The sequence below is a fragment of the Nyctereutes procyonoides genome, unplaced genomic scaffold (genome assembly GCF_905146905.1).
Source record: "Nyctereutes procyonoides isolate TBG_1078 unplaced genomic scaffold, NYPRO_anot_genome, whole genome shotgun sequence".
In the NCBI taxonomy this organism is placed as follows: domain Eukaryota; kingdom Metazoa; phylum Chordata; class Mammalia; order Carnivora; family Canidae; genus Nyctereutes; species Nyctereutes procyonoides.
In genome coordinates, this window is record NW_026575048.1 from 35158778 (window position 1) to 35177348 (window position 18571).

At 43.9% G+C, this 18571-nt stretch overlaps 1 protein-coding gene and 1 pseudogene across 1 annotated transcript in view; one reads left to right on the plus strand and one right to left on the minus strand.

Annotated features, from left to right (window-relative positions):
• The first annotated feature begins 1563 nt into the window (after positions 1-1563).
• The window catches only part of ACOXL (acyl-CoA oxidase like), a 351472-nt gene continuing 334464 nt past the window's right edge, over positions 1564-18571 (plus strand). Inside the window, exon 1 of the mRNA XM_055327355.1 lies at positions 1564-1734. Within this exon, the coding sequence (XP_055183330.1) occupies positions 1610-1734 (125 nt within the window). The 5' untranslated portion in view covers positions 1564-1609. The remainder of the gene's footprint in view (positions 1735-18571) is intronic.
• LOC129511149 (U1 small nuclear ribonucleoprotein C-like) lies at positions 6643-10032 on the minus strand (annotated as a pseudogene).

Here is an 18571-nt window from a genome sequence, read left to right on the forward strand (position 1 = left end):
CTGAGGAGACAAGTTAAAAATAAATAAATAAAGATAGCACACCAAGAAAGGATAGAACAGAAGGATAGAAAGAAAACATGGTCCCTGAGTAGAGCTACTGAACTAGACTTTGGCACTCTCCTACCTCCAGGCTTCCCCTGTTATAGGAGAAAACACTTTTATCCATCACATTTGGTTGGGTATTGTTACTTGTGGCTGTACAGATGGCATGGTAGACAGAATAAAGGCCCACCAAAGATGTTCATGTCCTAATCCCCAGAAGCTGTATGCTGTCTGATGTGGGAAAAGGGATGTTGCCGGTGTGATTAAACTACTGATTTTAAGATAGAGATTACCCTAGATTATCTGGGCGGCCAAATGTAATCACAAGAGTCCTTATAAGAGGAGGCAAGAAGATCAAGTCAGAAGGAGGGAATGAGCAATAGAAAACACTGAAAATGGAAGAAGGAAGGAGCCAAGACCCAACCAATTCAAGTAGGTTCTAGAAGCTGGAAAAGATAAGGAAAGAGACTCCTCCTCCCCCAACACTCTCTCCTCCCACTTGGAGCCTCCAAGGAGTCTAGGTCCACTAACACCTTGATTTCAGTCCTGCAAGATCCATGTTTGACTTCTGACCTCCAGAACTATAAGAGAATACATCTGTGTTGTCTTCAGCCACTCAGTTTGTGGTCATTTGTCACACAGCCACAGAAGACTGATAGACAAGTTCTCCACTCACCTAATGACAGCGGACAGAATCAATACCGACTGCTTCACCCCCACCCCCCCAACAGGTCACCTCCTTGTAAGGGAAGAGCTAACATTTCCTTTGTATTTAAAAGGAGAATCAATACAATATGTGAGAGTTCTGCAGAGGAAAGGGATAAGGAATCACCACTAAGTTTCCTACTCCCCACAACAAAAGGAGGGGCCTGGGAGATGAGTTTAGTGTTCATGTTCAGTGTCCTGCTCTGTCTGCATATTCCAACTACTCTGCCCTGCAGTGGTTGCAGGCCTGGGCTACCCCCAGATTACAAATCATATTAAAGTTCACTGTAATGCCCAGTTTGGGCAGCATGGAATCGAGCTGAGCTGCAGCTGAGCCGGAGCCTGAGTGGGACCAGATCGTCTTGCATCCCGGGAATCGGCTAAGAGGCTGGCATGCAAGATCTGCTGAGTAAAATGTCTTGGCTCTGAGCAGCCAGGACTTCCCGTACCCACATCCACCTGACCAACTCTCTCTCTAGGGTTCTAACACTTGCTTCTTGTGCGCCCACAGACTGGAGGCACAATGGAGTATAGGACATGAGTGGTAGAAACTAAAGTTCCAGGGCAAGGCAGTAGACTGAGCTTCCTGGGGAGGGCGAGAGGAGACCACGATAGGAGCCCGGACTTCCTGGACAGCCTGTCCCTTGTGCCCAGGAAGCAGTGGGGGGGGGGGGGGGAAGGTCTGCTCGCGAGGGGTGGGGTGGGGGGAGGGGACAAGAAGATGAGGAGGGAGGAGACAGGCTCCGCAGCGCTCGCGGATAAGAGAGCGCGCTCGCCCGGGCCCCACGTGCGGGCAGCGGGGCGGAGGCGCGGAGGGAAGTGGCTCCGGGCCCCCAAGCAAAGCCAGAGGCACTGCTGCGCGATGGAGCCGACCCCCGTCCCGGGGCTCGGGGACTCGTCCCTGCACCGCTACCTGGACGGCGAGTTCTGGAGCCTTAAGAACGAGCTCAGCACGCTCCTGGGCGGCAGCCCGCTCTTCCGCCACAGGTACCGTGTCGCCGCCGGGCCGGCTGGCCGTGTCCCCTCGGTCACCGCGCTCCGGGGCGCTCCGGGGCGCTCCGGGCCAGGGCGAGGCAGCGCCGCCCTGCCCCGTGCAGATGATGACTCTCCTCCCCAGAGGTGCGGGCCCGCCCACGGCCGCCCACGTAACGCGCCCGCAGGGAGGGTGGCCTCGGGCCGCCCAGCTCCCTCCGCCCAGAGTCGGGGCGCCGGGCTGGGCCCCGCAGCGGCAGGCGTGGTGCTCCTCCGGGACTCGCGGCTGGAAGGTGGGGCTCTGCTCCTGGACCTCAGTTGCTGGAGCGCCCGCCTCTCGCGTCCCACACCGGGTGGTGGGAGAAGGGGCAGACAGACTGGGATGCGGTGGGCGTGGACGGCGCCCCGGGCCACCGTGCCGCAGGGTCCGGAACAGGTGCGCCCGAGCAGGTGCGCGGGAGCCCGCAGGACAGCGTCGGCCCCGTGGTGCCTGCCCGGAAGAGTGCACATTTTCCCGGCACGGGGATGGACTGGCCCTGCACAGGACATATTGGATGTCCGGGGTGGGGCAGGCTCGCAGAGGCCACCGAAGAGCACGGGGGGCGGGGGGAGGGGGAGCCGAGTGCACAGCTGCAATGCAGTGGGGGGACTTTGGTTGTAAGGGGGGCTCAAGTCTAGATCATTTGAGGCCACGACAGCCCTGAGAAGTGGGCAGAGGGGCTGGTGCTTCTCAAGTTTACACATGGAGAGGAGTACTCAGTGACCAGCGGTCAGGACCAGAACTCAGCATGTGTGTCCCCCTGGGGCTCTTTCTCCTGTGCTCTGCTGGGCAGCTGACCCCTTCGCGGCAGTCTGGAGAGCCCACCCTTATTTTTGGCTTAAGACTTAATTAATGAAACGCCAGTGTGTTGCAAAGGAGGATTAACTTGTTAGCCCGTGCCCAGTCAGCCCACGTTTAGCTTATCGCTCAAGAATGAGCTGGGCTGAGGCTGAGAGATGCCTTGCCCTTGCAGAAGAAGTCAGGGTTCGTGCCCTGGAAGGGGGTGGATTTAGGGAAGGTGAAAAGTGAAATGTGTAAGACCAATCTGTGTCCTGGAATGTCTTCCCTGCTTCTCTTTCCCTCTGCTTCATACATAATTCATTTATGTCATGGTTCTCAAAGTATGGTCCAGGGGCACCCAAGACCGGTTCAGGAGATTCAAAGTTAAAACCAATTTTATAATGATACTAACATGTTATTGGTCTTTTCATTCCCATTCCCCTATATAATATCCCAATAGATTAAATGCAGAAGCAGATATGAAAAGTCAGCTATCTTCTATTAATTCCTCCAATTAAAGGGATTTGTAAAAATGCAGAATAATGCCCACTCTTATCACTAAATTTTTTGGGGGGAGGGGTTGGAAAATATAGTTTTCTCATCAAAAATAATGAGTTTATTAGTTACTTTCAAATGATAATATATATTCAAATATTTTGTCATAATTTCTAATATGGTATATCAATAAATATTTGGGGGCCTCAATAATTTTTATGAGTTAATTTTTTTCTAGAGCCATTTTAGGTTTACACCACAATTAAAAGTATAGAGATTTTCCATATACTGCCTACCCCCACACATGCATAATCTCCCTCATTATCAACATCACCCACCAGAATGATACATTTTTCTTTTTTTTTTAATTTTTTTTAATTTTTATTTATTTATGATAGTCACAGAGAGAGAAAGAGAGGCAGAGACATAGGCAGAGGAAGAAGCAGGCTCCATGCACCGGGAGCCTGACGTGGGATTCGATCCCGGGTCTCCAGGATCGCGCCCTGGGCCAAAGGCAGGCGCCAAACCGCTGCGCCACCCAGGGATCCCATACATTTTTCTTTTACCAAGATTGAACATCACGATCACCCCAAGTCCCTAGTTACATTAGGGCTCACTCTTGGCACTGTCCATTCTATGGTTTTGGACAAATATACAGTGACATGCGTACATCATTATGGTGTATTATACAGAGCATTTTCACTGCCCTAAAGATCTGTGCTTTGCTTATTCATCTTTTCCCATAATTCACCCCTGGCAACCATTGAACTTTTTCCTCTACGGTTTTGCCTTTTCCAGAATATCACATGGCTGGAGTCATACAGTATATAGTCTTTTCAGATTAGCTTCTTTCACTTAGTAATATGCATTGAAGCTTCCTCTATGCCTTTTTGCAGCCTGATAGCTCCTTTCTTTTTAGTGCTGAATAATATTTCATCGTCTAGATGAGCCACAGTTTATTTCTACGTTCACCTACTGAAGGGCATCTTGGCTGCTTCCGAGTTTTGGCAGTTATGAATAAAGCTACTAGAAACATCTGTGTGCCAGTTTTTGTGTGGAGGCCTCAGTAGTTCTTAAGAGTGCAAAGAGGTCCTTTGAGTTTTACTTCTTTCTGCCATAGCCTCTCACATCTTGACACAAATCTGTTCCTGTATTTCTCTGTCTTCTGAGTGTAGTTCCTGGGCTGTCATCTCTTTGCCCTTTGCAATTTAGGGAACTGCAGTTTAAAATAGGGAACAGAATTCTAATATTCTAACTGATGACCTGGGCCAAGCAAAAGGTACTTCCTTGTGAATTGCACAACTTGCATAGGCATCGAGGGAGAGGCACACCAGCACGTCGGAAAGCCAGCAGGTAGCTTATTTCCCCTATGCTCACCATCAAGTCATTCTACCTTACTGAGCTGACATTTGCTCACCCACAGGATGGGGATAGTATCTGTGCTGCTAGGTTAAACAGCTGAGATGAGAAACTGATGAATAGGTGTTCAGTGATGCTGGCTGTGCTGTGACACCAATCCCCCTGCCCCGCCCACCCCCCCACAAAAAAACTCACCAAAAAAGCACCAAAAAAGAAAAAAAAACCTCCATTATCTTAACAAACACTTTTCCATTCTTTCCAGTGCTTGTTTATTGATTTCATAAATTTGGAGTTGTAACAAGAGGCTAGACTAAATTTCATATCGTTTTCCCCAAGTGATTCAAGATTCTGATACGTATTTGATAGGTCACACTGTACTCTCAGATTTGATCTTATCATGTGTTAGAAGACACCGATCCTGATTTCTTGGTGTTTTAACATTCTGCTGGAATAGAACGCTCCATAGGAGACCAGAAATAAAATTTCTCCATTCACTGGTTCACTGAGGCAATGTTGCATCTCCTGTGACTAGTCTTCCTCCCCAGGCCTTTGAAGTTAAAGTGGGTGTTGTGGGGTGGGGTGGGGTTTGTGGCCACAAGGTTCTGTGAGTGCTGTGTGTGTACAGTGGGAAGTTTGTACAGGGTCTGGCACTCCCACGACATGAGAGGCCACGAAATAGTTTTATGCCAAAAGAACAAAGATTGTGTAATTTCCGCATACATAATGGCTACCTCCTCAGCACGGGTTTACGACACTCTGCTCCCAGGTATGGTGTGAGCACAGTCCAGGTTCCCCTCCTAAGGAATGGCTTGCCCTCTTTCCTAAAGCTGGGTTACCAGACTGATTCCACACTTTCATTCTGTTAAAGAGTCCCCCAGGTCCTGGGGATTTTGCCCTGGTTATTGAGGGCCATGTGACAGCACCCTGTTTGTTGTGACAGCAGGAGGATTTGGGGAGACTCAGGGTTCCCCACTGGGGTTTGCAGGGAATGCTTAAAAGCAACATCTGAAATGAGACAAGCTTTTAAAATATTTTTGAGTTTTTTTCCTTGACAAACTAGAGCCCTTTCCTAAGGGCCAGGCTGGTGGATTGGTGTGCACATGTAAAGGCATGGCACACATCCTCAAGAAAACAATCTACAAAGCCCCATTTGATATGGTTGGTCTCCTAAGACCTTCTCCCTGCCCTGCTATGAGGCTCCCCTCCCTGGTTTTGCTGTGCTCGCTCCCATCACCCCTGCTTTCTCTCTACTTCTTTGGCTTTCCTTCCTTAGAACAATGCACATTTCTCCTCCTGACTGTTGATGGTTTTCCCCCTAAATATTATTCACATATGCAAGTATTCATGAAGACGTTCTCATTGTAAAAAGCCAAATAATATAGAAAACTTTAAGCTTTCCTAAATCATCCCCTCCCCAACTACTTTGTTCACTGTAGTAAAATGTACATATGATCAAATTTACCACTTTAATAATTGTTAAGTGTACAGCTCTGTGGCATGAAGTACACTCACTTCCTGTGCAACCACCACTATCATCTCCAGAACTTCTTCATCTTCCCAGATAGAAATTCTGTACCCATTAAACAACAGTGCCCCAATCCTCCCTCCCTGCCAGCCCCTGGCAACCACCTATTTCTATTTTCTCTCTCTTGACTGTTCAGGGAAACTCATATAAGTGGAATCATACAATATTTGTCATTGGCATTTGGCTCATTTCACTTAGGGTATTGGCATTGGCATTTGGCTCATTTCCCTTAGGGTAATGTTCTCAAGGTCCATCCATGTCATAGTACGTGTCAGAATCTCATTTCTTTTTAAGGCTGAATAATGCTGCATTGTGAAGGTATACCACATTTTGTTTTTCCATTCATCCATAGATGGACATTTGATCCCCCAACCACTTTTCATACTTTAGTGTGTTCTAGGGTTTTTTCCTGCTTCTTTTTCTATTTTTCTATGAGTTCATATAGACGTGAACGTTATGTCTTTCTATAAAGAGGATCGTGCTGTTTATTCTACTGCTTATTCTTTTACAATTTGATTCTTATTTTTGTTGGTGTGATGTATAAACATTCTTTTTTTAAAAACTTATAAACAGTTCACAATTTTATTTTCACATTTCATAATACAAATGAAAATTGCTTTTTTTTTTTTTTAAGTCCCACTACTCCCCTGCCAAAATTATTCCCTCTTTGAATAGGAAGGGGGAGCAAGTCTTCCTTTTTCATGTAGTTAGAAAACACCCAGAGTCACAGTACTGCGATCTGGTGAAATAGAACAAGTAATATAAAATGGGCATAAATGATTCCCATCTCTCCTAATCTGTCTGGTCGAGTCATTATTGACTGAGTGGGCACCATCACAGGGCAGGCAGGCAGGTGGGAAATCTCATTACAGGGGGCCCTGGCATCATTGGCATGTGGCCTCCCATAGGCAGCCTCATTTCAGGAGCAGGTCCCATCAGTGGCATCATTCCAGGAGGAGGAGGGCCCATCTTTGGCATCATGGCAGGGACCCCCATAGGGGGTACTGGCATCATACATGGCAAGGAGGACCTGGAGACTAGGGAGAGATGGAATCATTGCCCCTGCAGGAGAAGGCACAGAGAATGGAGTAGGAGGTATCTTTCCTTCTCAAAATGCAGTGGTTGTTTTGTCGATCAGGCTCTGAGCCTACTCTTCCATTTATTTCTGGTAGTAATCTTACACATTCTCTTCACGTTTCCCACCACTGCAGTGTGTCTTTCTCATGGATGGAGACTCATGGGTGAGGTGTGTGTCCCAGTAATCACAATAAAGCAGAGAACCAGATTGTTTCACCAGATTCTTATGTTATCGACCTCCATATTCCTAAATAAACATGCTCAAACGGCCACTTCTTGACTCACTATAATAGAAAGGGAAGATTCTCACTATTGCACCACTTTCTTTCCCTAGTCTCTGAATATTAGCATGTCACCATTTTTATTTAAATCAGTATCCAGCGTTCACATTGTTATGACTCTATAAATATTATTCCCAGCCATGCCCCATGACATATCCTATTTCATTACCTTTCTTTTACAACTTTTTATTTTCCTTGGAGATAGCAGTTCCCCCCCCCCTTTTTTTTTGCAGTTTCCCCCTTTACTCAATTGCTGTTTTCTATAAACTTATCATTCACTGACCCCACACTTTGGGATAGAACTATTACACTCCTCTCAACCTGGTCAAACCAGTCAGGTAATTGGCAGTTCCCCTTCCATGCCCCCTCCCGCCCCCCAAACCCCACAAAGAGCACAATTATCCTGGAGACCTCCTACTAGGGCTTCCATGTGGACTAGCTTTCTTTCTTTCTTTCTTTCTTTCTTTCTTTCTTTCTTTCTTTCTTTCTTTCTTAGATTTTATTTATTTATTCATGAGAGACCCACAGACAGAGGGAGAGACACAGGCAGAGGGAGAAGTGGGCTCCCTATGGGGAGCCCAATGCAGGAATCAATCCCAGGACCCTGGGATCATGACCTGAGCTGAAGGCAGACGCTCAACCGCTGAGTCACCCAGGCGTCCCCTGGACTGGCTTTCTACACCTCTCTTCAGTGTTATGTTGAGAATTTTCTTTGCATCTCCTCTGTAGTCAAGTCACTTTTCCCAGGCTTTCTTTCTCGGTTACCCTTTCTGGGGGAATGGAGGTGGCCACAAATTCCTTAATGCTACTCTTGCTGAGAGGTGTGATTGTGTTCTCTCTCTTTGAATCTGGGTGGCTTTGTGACTGCTTTGGCCAACAGGATATGGCTGTAGTTACAGTGTGCCAGTTACAGGACTCAGCTCTGAAGAGACTGGTACCTTTCATTTCCTGTCTCCTGACATCTGGAGCTACCACGTAAAAAGGTCTACTAGCCTGTAGCTGCCATGTTGTGAGGATACCCAAACTAGTCCATGGAGAGAGGCTGCAGAGAGAGAGGTAAAGAGTTGCCAACCCATTCCCAACTGCTCTAGCTCCCAGCTGTGAAGTCATCTGAGCTGGGATCCCAGACATTGTGAGGGAGAGACAAGCCATCCCTACTTGTTCCTGTGTGTCCAAATTCCTGATATAAAGCATAATGAGAATATTAATGCATTGCTATTTTAAGCTGCTAGGTTTTGGGGTACATTGTTACACAACTATGGATAACCAGAATAGTCTTTCATTTAATAGCTTCCTGAGAAAGAATACGAGAGAATTATATTTTTGGGATTTAAAAAAAAAGATTTTATTTACTCATGAGAGACAGAGGGAAAGGCAGAGACACAGGCAGAGGGAGAAGCAGACTCCCTGTGGGGAGCTCCATGCTGACTCGATCCCAGGACCCTGGGATCACACTCTAAACCGAAGGCAGACACTCAACCACTGAGCCACCCAGGTGCCCCTGTTCCTTTTTTTAATAGCGCTTGTTGTTTTCTGTTGCAAAATCTTTTATTTTTTGAGATGTTCTTTTCTGTTCTATGCTTTGTTTCCTTTGCCTCCACCCTCCCCTTTTTTTTTGGATTTGTACTTTTGACTTCTCTCTTTTGTGTTAGAGGCTTTCCTTAAATGTCTAATTCACTTTGGGCATTTGCTCATAGTAGGAGCAAAGTAAATAAGTAAAATGCTGATTATAAACAGGCAGGGGTGTTGGCCACAAGCTTCCCTCATCATAAGAATATTCTTTTCAGTGGCAGATCAGTTTAACTGTTTTTAGACTGAGTTAATTTCTCCAGAGATGACTCTTTGGGTTTCCTGAGGAATGGTGGGTGGTGAATGAAGGACAGGCAGGTCCTAATCCTGGCTGCCAGAAGTGATCGTGAGCAGTGCTCCTCCCTATGTGACTTTAGGCTGATTAAAAAACACTCCTCTCCCAAGACATTTGACTTCCATTTGCTGGAAAATACTTGCTAACTCTGATTTTGTTACAACAAGTCATTTTATGGTCATCTGCTGGGAAGTTGTCAAAGCTGCCCATGATATGCAGGCCATCTGTGAGGTTTGGTTAAGCCCTGTGTATTGGTAAGTGGGGCCTGAGGCTGAGGGGTCTCCCTTTGGCCTCTCTGTTTTTGGTGTGGGGCCTCTCTGTTGCCCTCATTCTCCTGACAGTGAACCCCCAGGCTTTGATGGGCTTGGGCAGGGACTTGGAGCCGTCAGAGGTGCCTAGAGCCTCCAATTCCCAAGTCTTAGTGGAGTTCTGTTGCACTAGCTGATTGGCTTCTCAGCCTTATAAACCTACCATTCTCTGTTCTAAGTCAGCTACCTGTGCACTTGCCTGTTCACTTTCTACCTGCCAATATGTTACTACTATTGCTTGTCTGCTGTTAGTTTCTCTCCAGTTCTTGATTGGCCCATATGGATAGTCACTCTTGTTTTAGTTGTAGAGAGGAATATGCAGCTTGCATTGGCTCTAGGCGTGGAGGCTGGAATTCAGGCTCATGGGTGATGCTGCCAGGAATCCCAGGCTCTGCTCTTTTCACATCCAGACAGGTCCTGTCCCCCTTGTGGCCATCAGAGCTTTGGGCTCAGCAGCCAAGTGGGAAGAGAGGGCTTCACTTGGCATCCAGCCTGGCCCAGGCCACCCTCACCAGCCAGCTGGTTGTTGCCATTGGCTTTCCTTGAAGTAGGCACTGGGGCATAGGACCATCAATGAGAACCATGTGGTTGGTGGAACAAATGGGAGACTGCTAAAGAAAAAGTGGGGTGATAGGGCTCAGAGAAGGGGAAATGCGTGCCGGCCAGACTAAGGTGCTAGGCACCCATTGTTGGCTTTTCCCTTAGTCTCTGGATGGTTGTAGGGATTGAAGTATGTCATGGAAGAGGCCCTGGGAAGTCACGACTCTGCCTTAAATGAGAAGTTGAGCTTCCCTCTCCTTGTTGGCATGATTTTGATCTGAAGATGAGCAGTATCTTGGCTTTTCTGGGTAGGGACTTGCTGACTGATTGCAAAAGCAAATGTTATAGTGCATGGGACCAATGTTTGTGTAAAGACATTAGGGAATATGGGCACTTATTCCTCACTGCTTCAGGAGGAACTGTCGAAATTTCTGAGGATTCCTGAGCCCAGTTTCTAACTGAACCCATTCTTACTGTGTTGTGAGATCTCTGAACTGTGAGCTGCTCTCAGAGCACCTTCCCATAGTCCGGGGAGCAGTTCAATCCTAGCAATGACCCCGAGCCTAAGAGGATAATAGACTATGGCTGCCCACCACTTTGGTCTGTCCAGCCTCTGTCCCCTTCTCTCTCTGCAAAGCTGTTGAGATTCTCCTGCAACCTCCTAATAGGGTGCATATTTATTTTTATTTTTTATTTTTATTCACCTTGTGTTGTGCCGAGTTATGATAGTATCTCTGGTCTTTTTAAGTTCACTTCTCTCCATCACTAACTTAAAATGTCAAAGTTGACAGCATTTATTCTCTGTCCTCTATCCATAAATAACACTTTGCCAGTGAATTGAATCCAGGAGATGAGAAAAGGTCTTACATGATTATGACTGTGGACAAGTGATGACATTTGAGCCAAGCAACAGCCTCTGATTACTTGTCTTTCTGTTCGTTTTTTTTTAAAGATTTTATTTATTTATTCATAAGAGACACAGAGAGAGGCAGAGACACGAGGCAGAGGGAGAAGCAGGCTCCATGCAGGGAGCTGGACATGGGACTTGATCCTGGGTCATCCAGGATCACACCTTGGGCTGAAGGCGGCGCTAAACCACTGAGCCACCCAGGCTGCCCTTGTCTTTCTGTTCTTAACGATGACTTTATGGACCATGTGGAAACCTCTGGTTATTTAGACACTATCTGTGGGCTTACTGAGAGGGCTGTGGACTCCCAGCGTCCCCGCCTTCCCACATGCTCCCCCCACCGCTCCCTGGCTTCCATGGGTGAGTACTGACTTAACCTCTTCTTGACCCTTCATGAATCTCAGGCTTTGATGTCTCAGTTGTAATTAGCCCCTGAGGGAATCTCCGTGTCTACCTTCCCAGTTCCCATTTACTTGTAAATGGACAGGAGTGGACAGGAGTGGCCAGGAGGCTTTCAGGGTCTAACAGGGGCCCCTGGCTCCTGTGCATATTGCTTGACCCACTGAGGGTGCTTCCTACTTAGTTGAATGGGTGCTTGATGAAGATGAGAGATTTCCACTCTAGATCCCTGCAACCTGTGTGTATTGGTGTTCTATCAAAAACACCCTTTGGTTAACCAACAGGAAACATGAGGCCTGGCTTGATTGCAGAATCCACCATTCCATGGGCAAAGCATGGCCTTAGGAGAGAGCCAAGGCCTGGTTATATCTGTAGACCACAGTTCTAGGCTCCTCCAGTTAAACTGAGTTAAGTGGCACCGCACACTAATTTCTGTTTCTCAGCTAACCTCTCTTGTGTTATTTCAGCTTCATGCACACTAAAAATATAACCCTCTATGTTTGAAGTATCAAGTCTCATTTCTACGCCAGATGCTGTTCCGGAGGTTGGGATCACCACGATAGCCTGGGTCTTTCAGGAATTGCCCCTTTGGCTGAGTGGATGCAGAACCCTCAGAATCCTGGGGTTGGGTCGGGGTGGTGGTGGGGAGGAAGAGTCAGAAGCAGTGTCTGCCACACATACCTTTACCTAGTGAGGAAGCCTGTCTGAGTTTGTTGAAAGTTTGTATTTTTGTCTTGGGAGATTTTATCTGTTTCTGTCCTCTGCTCATCTGGCCACATTTCTCCCTCTACTTCCTAGTCTCTTCCACCCTTTCTCCTTACATCCCCTCCCTGCTCCATCCCTCCTGAGGACTTCTCCCTGCCACAGACACCCCACTTCTCAGTGGATTGTGCAGAGAGACCAAGTGCTTGCTCCTCTGCCTTCTCATAGCCTCTGCAGCACCAAGTAAGGGTAAACACCCTTACTTGAATAGTAAAATAGTAAACCAGAATAGTAAAATAGAAACTGGAAGCTTTCTATTCCAGAAAACAACTATGCCATCCCTGGGGAGGCAACAACAGGCTCTGGCCTCTTGAGGGCTAATGATAATGTGTGACATTTTATTGTATCACATTGTTTGGGGACCCTCCATCTACCCTTGTGTCTTCTAGGCTAGAGTCTGAGCTCCTGTGGGGTAGGAACAGGCCTGACTTGTTTTGAGTTCCTTGTTTTTAAGGTGGCGGGGATGCTTGATGCAAGCTGGGGAAGGAAGGCAGAAAGAGAGGACTGAGAGGTTCAGTCACTGCCTGGCAAGCCAAGGATGTGGTATGTGGATTAGAAGTTCCTCCCGTCAGGGATTCCTGATGACTTTTGTCTCTGACTGAGAGGATCTTTTCTTCCTCTTCCTTCCTTTCTCTCCATCTTCATGCCTTCCTCAAGCTACTTGCCTAGACTTTGCCAATCAGAAGTAAGTGTACATCTCTGTGGTTGAGTGAACTTCACAGCTACAATGAAAACCGCAGTGCTTAGAAAACCCTCCCTTAGTATTTTCTGTCACCCTTGTAGGTTCAGAGCCCATAGTCTTTGACAGTTACCACAGGATGATTCTATGGTTTCTGTTTCCACTCAGGGTTAGGTCATCCAGGCTGTGCAGGGGCTCACAGGGGTGGGCGGAGGCTCTGGAGGTGGGAGGTCAGGTTGTGAGGTAGCTGTGGTATTTGCTAGAAGACGAGGGTTTCTCTGCTCACTGCCTCAGGGGATCTGTTCTTCACCACCTCCTCTCATTTGTGTGAGTGCTTGGCAGCCAGGTTGTACCTCACTTTCTAATGAAGATGAGCATTTTGATTTTTGCCATTTTCAACAAGAAGAGATTGATGGGGGAGTTTATCCTGGGCCCAGCTGGAGATGTCTCCTAAAGCAAAATTATAAAATTATAACCTGGACCAGAATGATGGTACAGGTTACTGAAGCAGAGCCATGCTGGGAAACCAGAGTTGATTTTCAAGTTCTTGTCCGAATTCATTCCAGCAACATGGTTGCTGCCTAGAATCACGTGATGGTCCAAGACTGGGCACCATGGATATTTCTTATCAGGAAGGCATTCAAATTTGGTGTATGAAGATGCACTTTCTATTACACCCAAACTGATTTTGAGAAAAAAAAAATACACAAACCACTTCTTTAAAGTGGTTTTTTTATTGGTTGGGTTTTTAAAAGGTTTTTCATAAAATGCAAAAGAACGTTTTTGTTGTTGATACTGTTGCCTTCTTTCTTATCTCTTTTCAAAATGGACTTTTAATTTTGGAATAATTTTCAATTTACAAAAAAAACTGTGAAGATAACACAGAGAGTTCCCAAAAACCCATAACCTCTTTCTGGACATGAGAGAAATAGCAGACAAGCCAAACTGAAGGATATTCAACAAAATACATGACCAATGCTTTTCAAAAGTGTTGAGGTGATGAAAAACATGGGAAGATTGAGGAACTGTCACAAATCAGAGGATGCTAAAAAATCATATCAACAGGGGGATCCCTGGGTGGCTCAGCAGTTTAGCGCCTGCCTTTGGCCCAGGGCACGATCCTGGAGTCCCAGGATCGAGTCCCACGTCAGGCTCCCGGCATGGAGCCTGCTTCTCCCTCCTCCTGTGTCTCTGTCTCTCTTTATCTATGATAAATAAATAAATAAATAAATCTTAAAAAAAAAATCATGTCAACAAAACGCAGTGTGGCATCTTGGATCCTGGAATGGAAACAGGACACTGGTGGAAGAAGTACAAAAATTCGAATGAAGTCTAGATTTTAGGGAATAGTAATGAACCAAAGCTGCTTTCTTAGTTTTGACAAACGCGCCAGGGTTATGTAAGATGTTAACAATATGGGGAAACTTGCTGAGGGGTATATGGGAACTCTCCCAGAGGAACCACTGTTCTGATTTTTTTCCTACTGTGTTTTAATTTTGTCAGTTTTAGAATTTAATGTATGTGAAATCACACAGTATGTTCACTCAGCATATTTTTGGTGGTATGCTAATTCGATTTAATCTTCTATAGCAGTGAAAATGAATGATTTACAGCTACGGTAGACACCAAAGATGAATCTTATTAGTCGTGTTGAGCAAAAGAAGTGACACACAAAAGAATACATAAGGTCTAATCCCAGTTCTTTAATATTCAAAAGCAGTCAAAAATAATTTACAGAGTTCCAAGTCATGAGAGCAGCTAGCAGTGGGCAGGAGAGAGGGAGTAATGATTGATAGGGAGACTCTGTGTGCTGAGATTCTGGAGAAGGGTGACTCTGTGTGCTGGAGATGTAATGTGATTCTCCTTGACTTGGGTAGGGATTGTACAGGTGTGTTTTCCTTGTGAGAATTCATTAGGCTATAATTTTATGATTCGTGCCTTGTTCTTGGTGTATTACATTATTATTAAAGTGTGTAAAAGTAAGATACTAGTTCATGCCCATCAGTTGTGTGTGTGGGCATGAATACACAATATTGTATGACAATACCTTGTGTATTATCTATTGATATGTAACAAATTACCTCAAAACTTAGCATCATAAACGGTAATGTGTATTATCTCACCTGGTTTCTGTGGGTCAGGAATTTCAGAGCATCTTAGATAGGTGGCTCTGGGTCCGTCATGAGGTTGCAGGTAGGATGTTGGTCAGGTCTGAAGTCATATAAAGGCTTAACTGTGGCTGAAAGATTCATTCTCAACATGGTTCACCCACATGACTGTTGGCAGGAGGCCTCAGTTTCTCCCTGTGTGGACCTCTTGATAAAGTTACTTGGGTGTCCTTATATCATGGCGGCTGGTTTCCTGAAGAGCAAGTGATTCAAGAGAGCTCAGCATAATGTTTTCTAGGTTTAATAGATGTCATGTATGTGTATCACTAGTACATTCATTTTTATTGCTAAGCAGTATTCTTTTCCATGACTATACAGGTTTCTTTCTCTGTTCTCTTAGTGATGGATACTTGGGCTGTTTCCAGTTTGGGACTATTATGAATAAAGGTGATATGAACCTTCTACTATAAGAATTTTGTGAGCATTTGGTTTCTCTTTGGTAAATATCTAGGAGTATAATTGTTAAATCATAAAGTTAGGTATATGTTTAATTTATGAGAAATTGACTGACAGACCTTTCCCCAAAATGATTGTGTCATTATATATGTTCACAACAAATTATGGGAGTTTTGGTTGCTCTACATTCTTGTTAACATATTATTTTGCTATTAAAAATTTTTTTTTAGCCATTCAGGTGGGTATATGGTGGTATCTCATTGTGGTTATCATTTCCATCTCCATGGTGACTAGCGTCGCTGAGCACTTTCTTGTGTGCTTATTGGCCATTTGTATATCTCTTTTGTGAAATGTTTGTTCATATCTTTTGAGAGGACATCTATTTGTGTGTATGTGTGTGTGTGTGTGTGTGTGCATATGTGTGTGTGTCATTCACGCATATAGTTTTGTGTAGCTACCAACACAATCAGGACATGGAACTCTTCCATCACCACAGGAACTTCCTAGGTTTCTCCTTTAGAGTCAGATTCTCCCCATTACTCTACCCACTGGTGGCCACCGATGTATTCTTCATTGCTATCATTTGTCATTTTGAGAATGTCATAAAGTTGGCACCGTATGTGATTTCTTGAAATTCACTTTTTTCCTACTCAACACAAAATCTTTGAGATCTCTTCAAGTGGTTGTGTGTACCAGTAGTTCACTCCTTTTTATTACTCAGTAGCACATTGTATGGCTATACCACACTTTGTCCCCAGTTGAGGGACATTTGGATTCTTTCTAGTTTTTGGCAACTGCAAATAAAGTTGCTATAAACATTCATGTATAAGTGTTCATGTAAGCAGATAATTTAATTTCTCTTGGGTAAATACCTGGGAGGGGGATTGCTGAGTTATATAAATCTATCTTTAATTTCAAAAGATGCTGTCAAACTCCTCCAGAGTGGCCATACCATTTTTTATTCCCACCACCAACAAAGGAGCAATCCAGTTGCTCAGCATCCTCCTAAAAACTTGATATTGTCAGTATTATTTCCTTTAGCTATTCTAGTAGGTGTTTATGATTAGATTTTTATTTTTAATTTATTTTTATTTTGTAGTTAGTACCTTGTAGTTTGGTCTTGATTACACATGTGAGACTTCCCAGAGAGGTGTTTTACTCATGCTGGATGTCTACACCTCACACCTCTCTCAGGGAAGATGAAATTAGTATCCCATTTCAGTTTTTGCTTGTGGCATACCCTGGCAGAGGTTTTCAAGTTTGTTCTTAGTAATGGCACTGTTCTGTTTTGTTTTGTTTTTTCCAAGCTAACTCCTATACAGAACACCAAAAGATAAGTCAGATGATGGTGATACTGCTAGGGCCCTCTCTATATCCCCACAGCTGTCCTCAAAGTGTCCCTCACCTCCTAATATTGACACTAATGCCATCCATCCAGGATCTTGCCAAGGCTCTTATTTTTTTTTTTTTTTTTAGGCTCTTAATTCAATAGGGCTTCTGTCTGTTACCTGAGTCATGGAGAATATTTGACATATCTTGAATCTTAGAGATTGGAGGTAGATTCGAGAAGAGAGAAAAATTATATATGTTAAAATACCAAAAAAACATTGTTTATAATTTCTACCCCATTGTTATACAAATAGCATCTGAGATGGCCTATTAAAATTGTTAAATGTGGAGGTTGATATTTAAAGATAGAAAACACGCAGATATTTATGTTGTGTAGGGGTTTAGAGAACTCGAGGAAGTGGGGAGTGTTCCTAAAATCCTGATTTTTTTCCCCATCGTAGAGATTGTTACCTTTTTTATTGAAAAATGTTAAGAATTTACATATCCTTATTAAGCTAATCAGGTGCTCAAGCTTTCAGGAAGTTTCTAAGACTTCTTCACCTAGCTTTAATTTTTTTGTTCCATGAATACTTTACGGTGGCAGATCAATGAAGAACAATTGCCATCTAGTGGTCATTTTAAATGTACAATTTAAAATATCTAAAAAAGATAATATTTTTAAAATGTCTTTTTTCAAAAGATATTTTAATATGTTTCAGAAGTTGGAACACATAAAAAGGTAAAGTACTATTTTCCATTTGCCACATTTCCCCCACGTCTGCCCCTCATATGCAAAAAGTAAACACTGTTAGTAGTTTATGGTGTGTCCCAGAAGAGAATAAAAAAATAGCAACAACATATACGCAAGCAAATATGTAGTCTTCTTCCCCATCCCTCCCTCACTTTGAATACAGAATTTCTTTAACTTGGGTATTTATCAGTAACCCAGTTTTTCTTGAGTTCTATTTTATAGTTTTCTAATACTTTCTCAGTTCCTTTGGCCAGTGTGTGTATCATTGTGCATTCACTGTCCTCACCTGATCTTGCAGTAAGTAGGTCTTATTTTTCTGCATAGATTAATGTAAAATAATTATTCAGACTTGAGTCCTATGTGATGCTTTGTATCAGTACGAGCACGAAGCTTAATTTAATGTGAGATAGATGTGAATTAAAATTTTAAAATAGATTAATAACAACCATTTTATCGAAAAGTTACTGGAATGGAAACATGAAGAAAATAGCTAATAACTTATGTTTTAGAATCTTGTCTGTATAACACACTTCATGGCATTCCCATAGGCTTTACTACCTACTCTTCATAGTGTGAAGTGTCTCTTGATCCACATTTTTCTTTTTTGACTACAGAATTCGTAATTAATGAATACTAGTTTATTAAAAAAGAGGATATGTAGTTTGTATTACTCTATAACCTATATATGCTCCTTACATGTGTGAGGACATCCAAAGAATAAGTTTCTAGAAGTGGAATTGCTAAGTCAAAAGGTTGGTTCATTTGTAATTTTGGTAGATACTGTCTAATTGCTGTGTGTATAAATTGGTACTATTTATATACTCCATTCTCATCTCCCCCCACCAGGCTAGTGCATAAAAGTATCTACTCTTCAAAACTTTGCCAACATGGTGTGTTATCACACTATCTGGATTTGTTCATGTAATAGGTAAAAATTGATATTTCAGTGTATCTTTACTTTGTGCTTCTTTTATTGCATATGACAGCAGAAATTTAAAATATATTTGTGAAAATAAATAAATAAAAATGTATTTGTGACATTTGTATTTCTTATTATGTGGGCCATCTGTTCAAATCACTTGCCTACTTGTTGGTCTGTTTTTAATAAATTATAGGAGCTTTCTAATTAGGGAAATTGGCTTCTATGCAACAACATCAGTAATAAATATTTTGTTCCATTTTGTCATTTGTC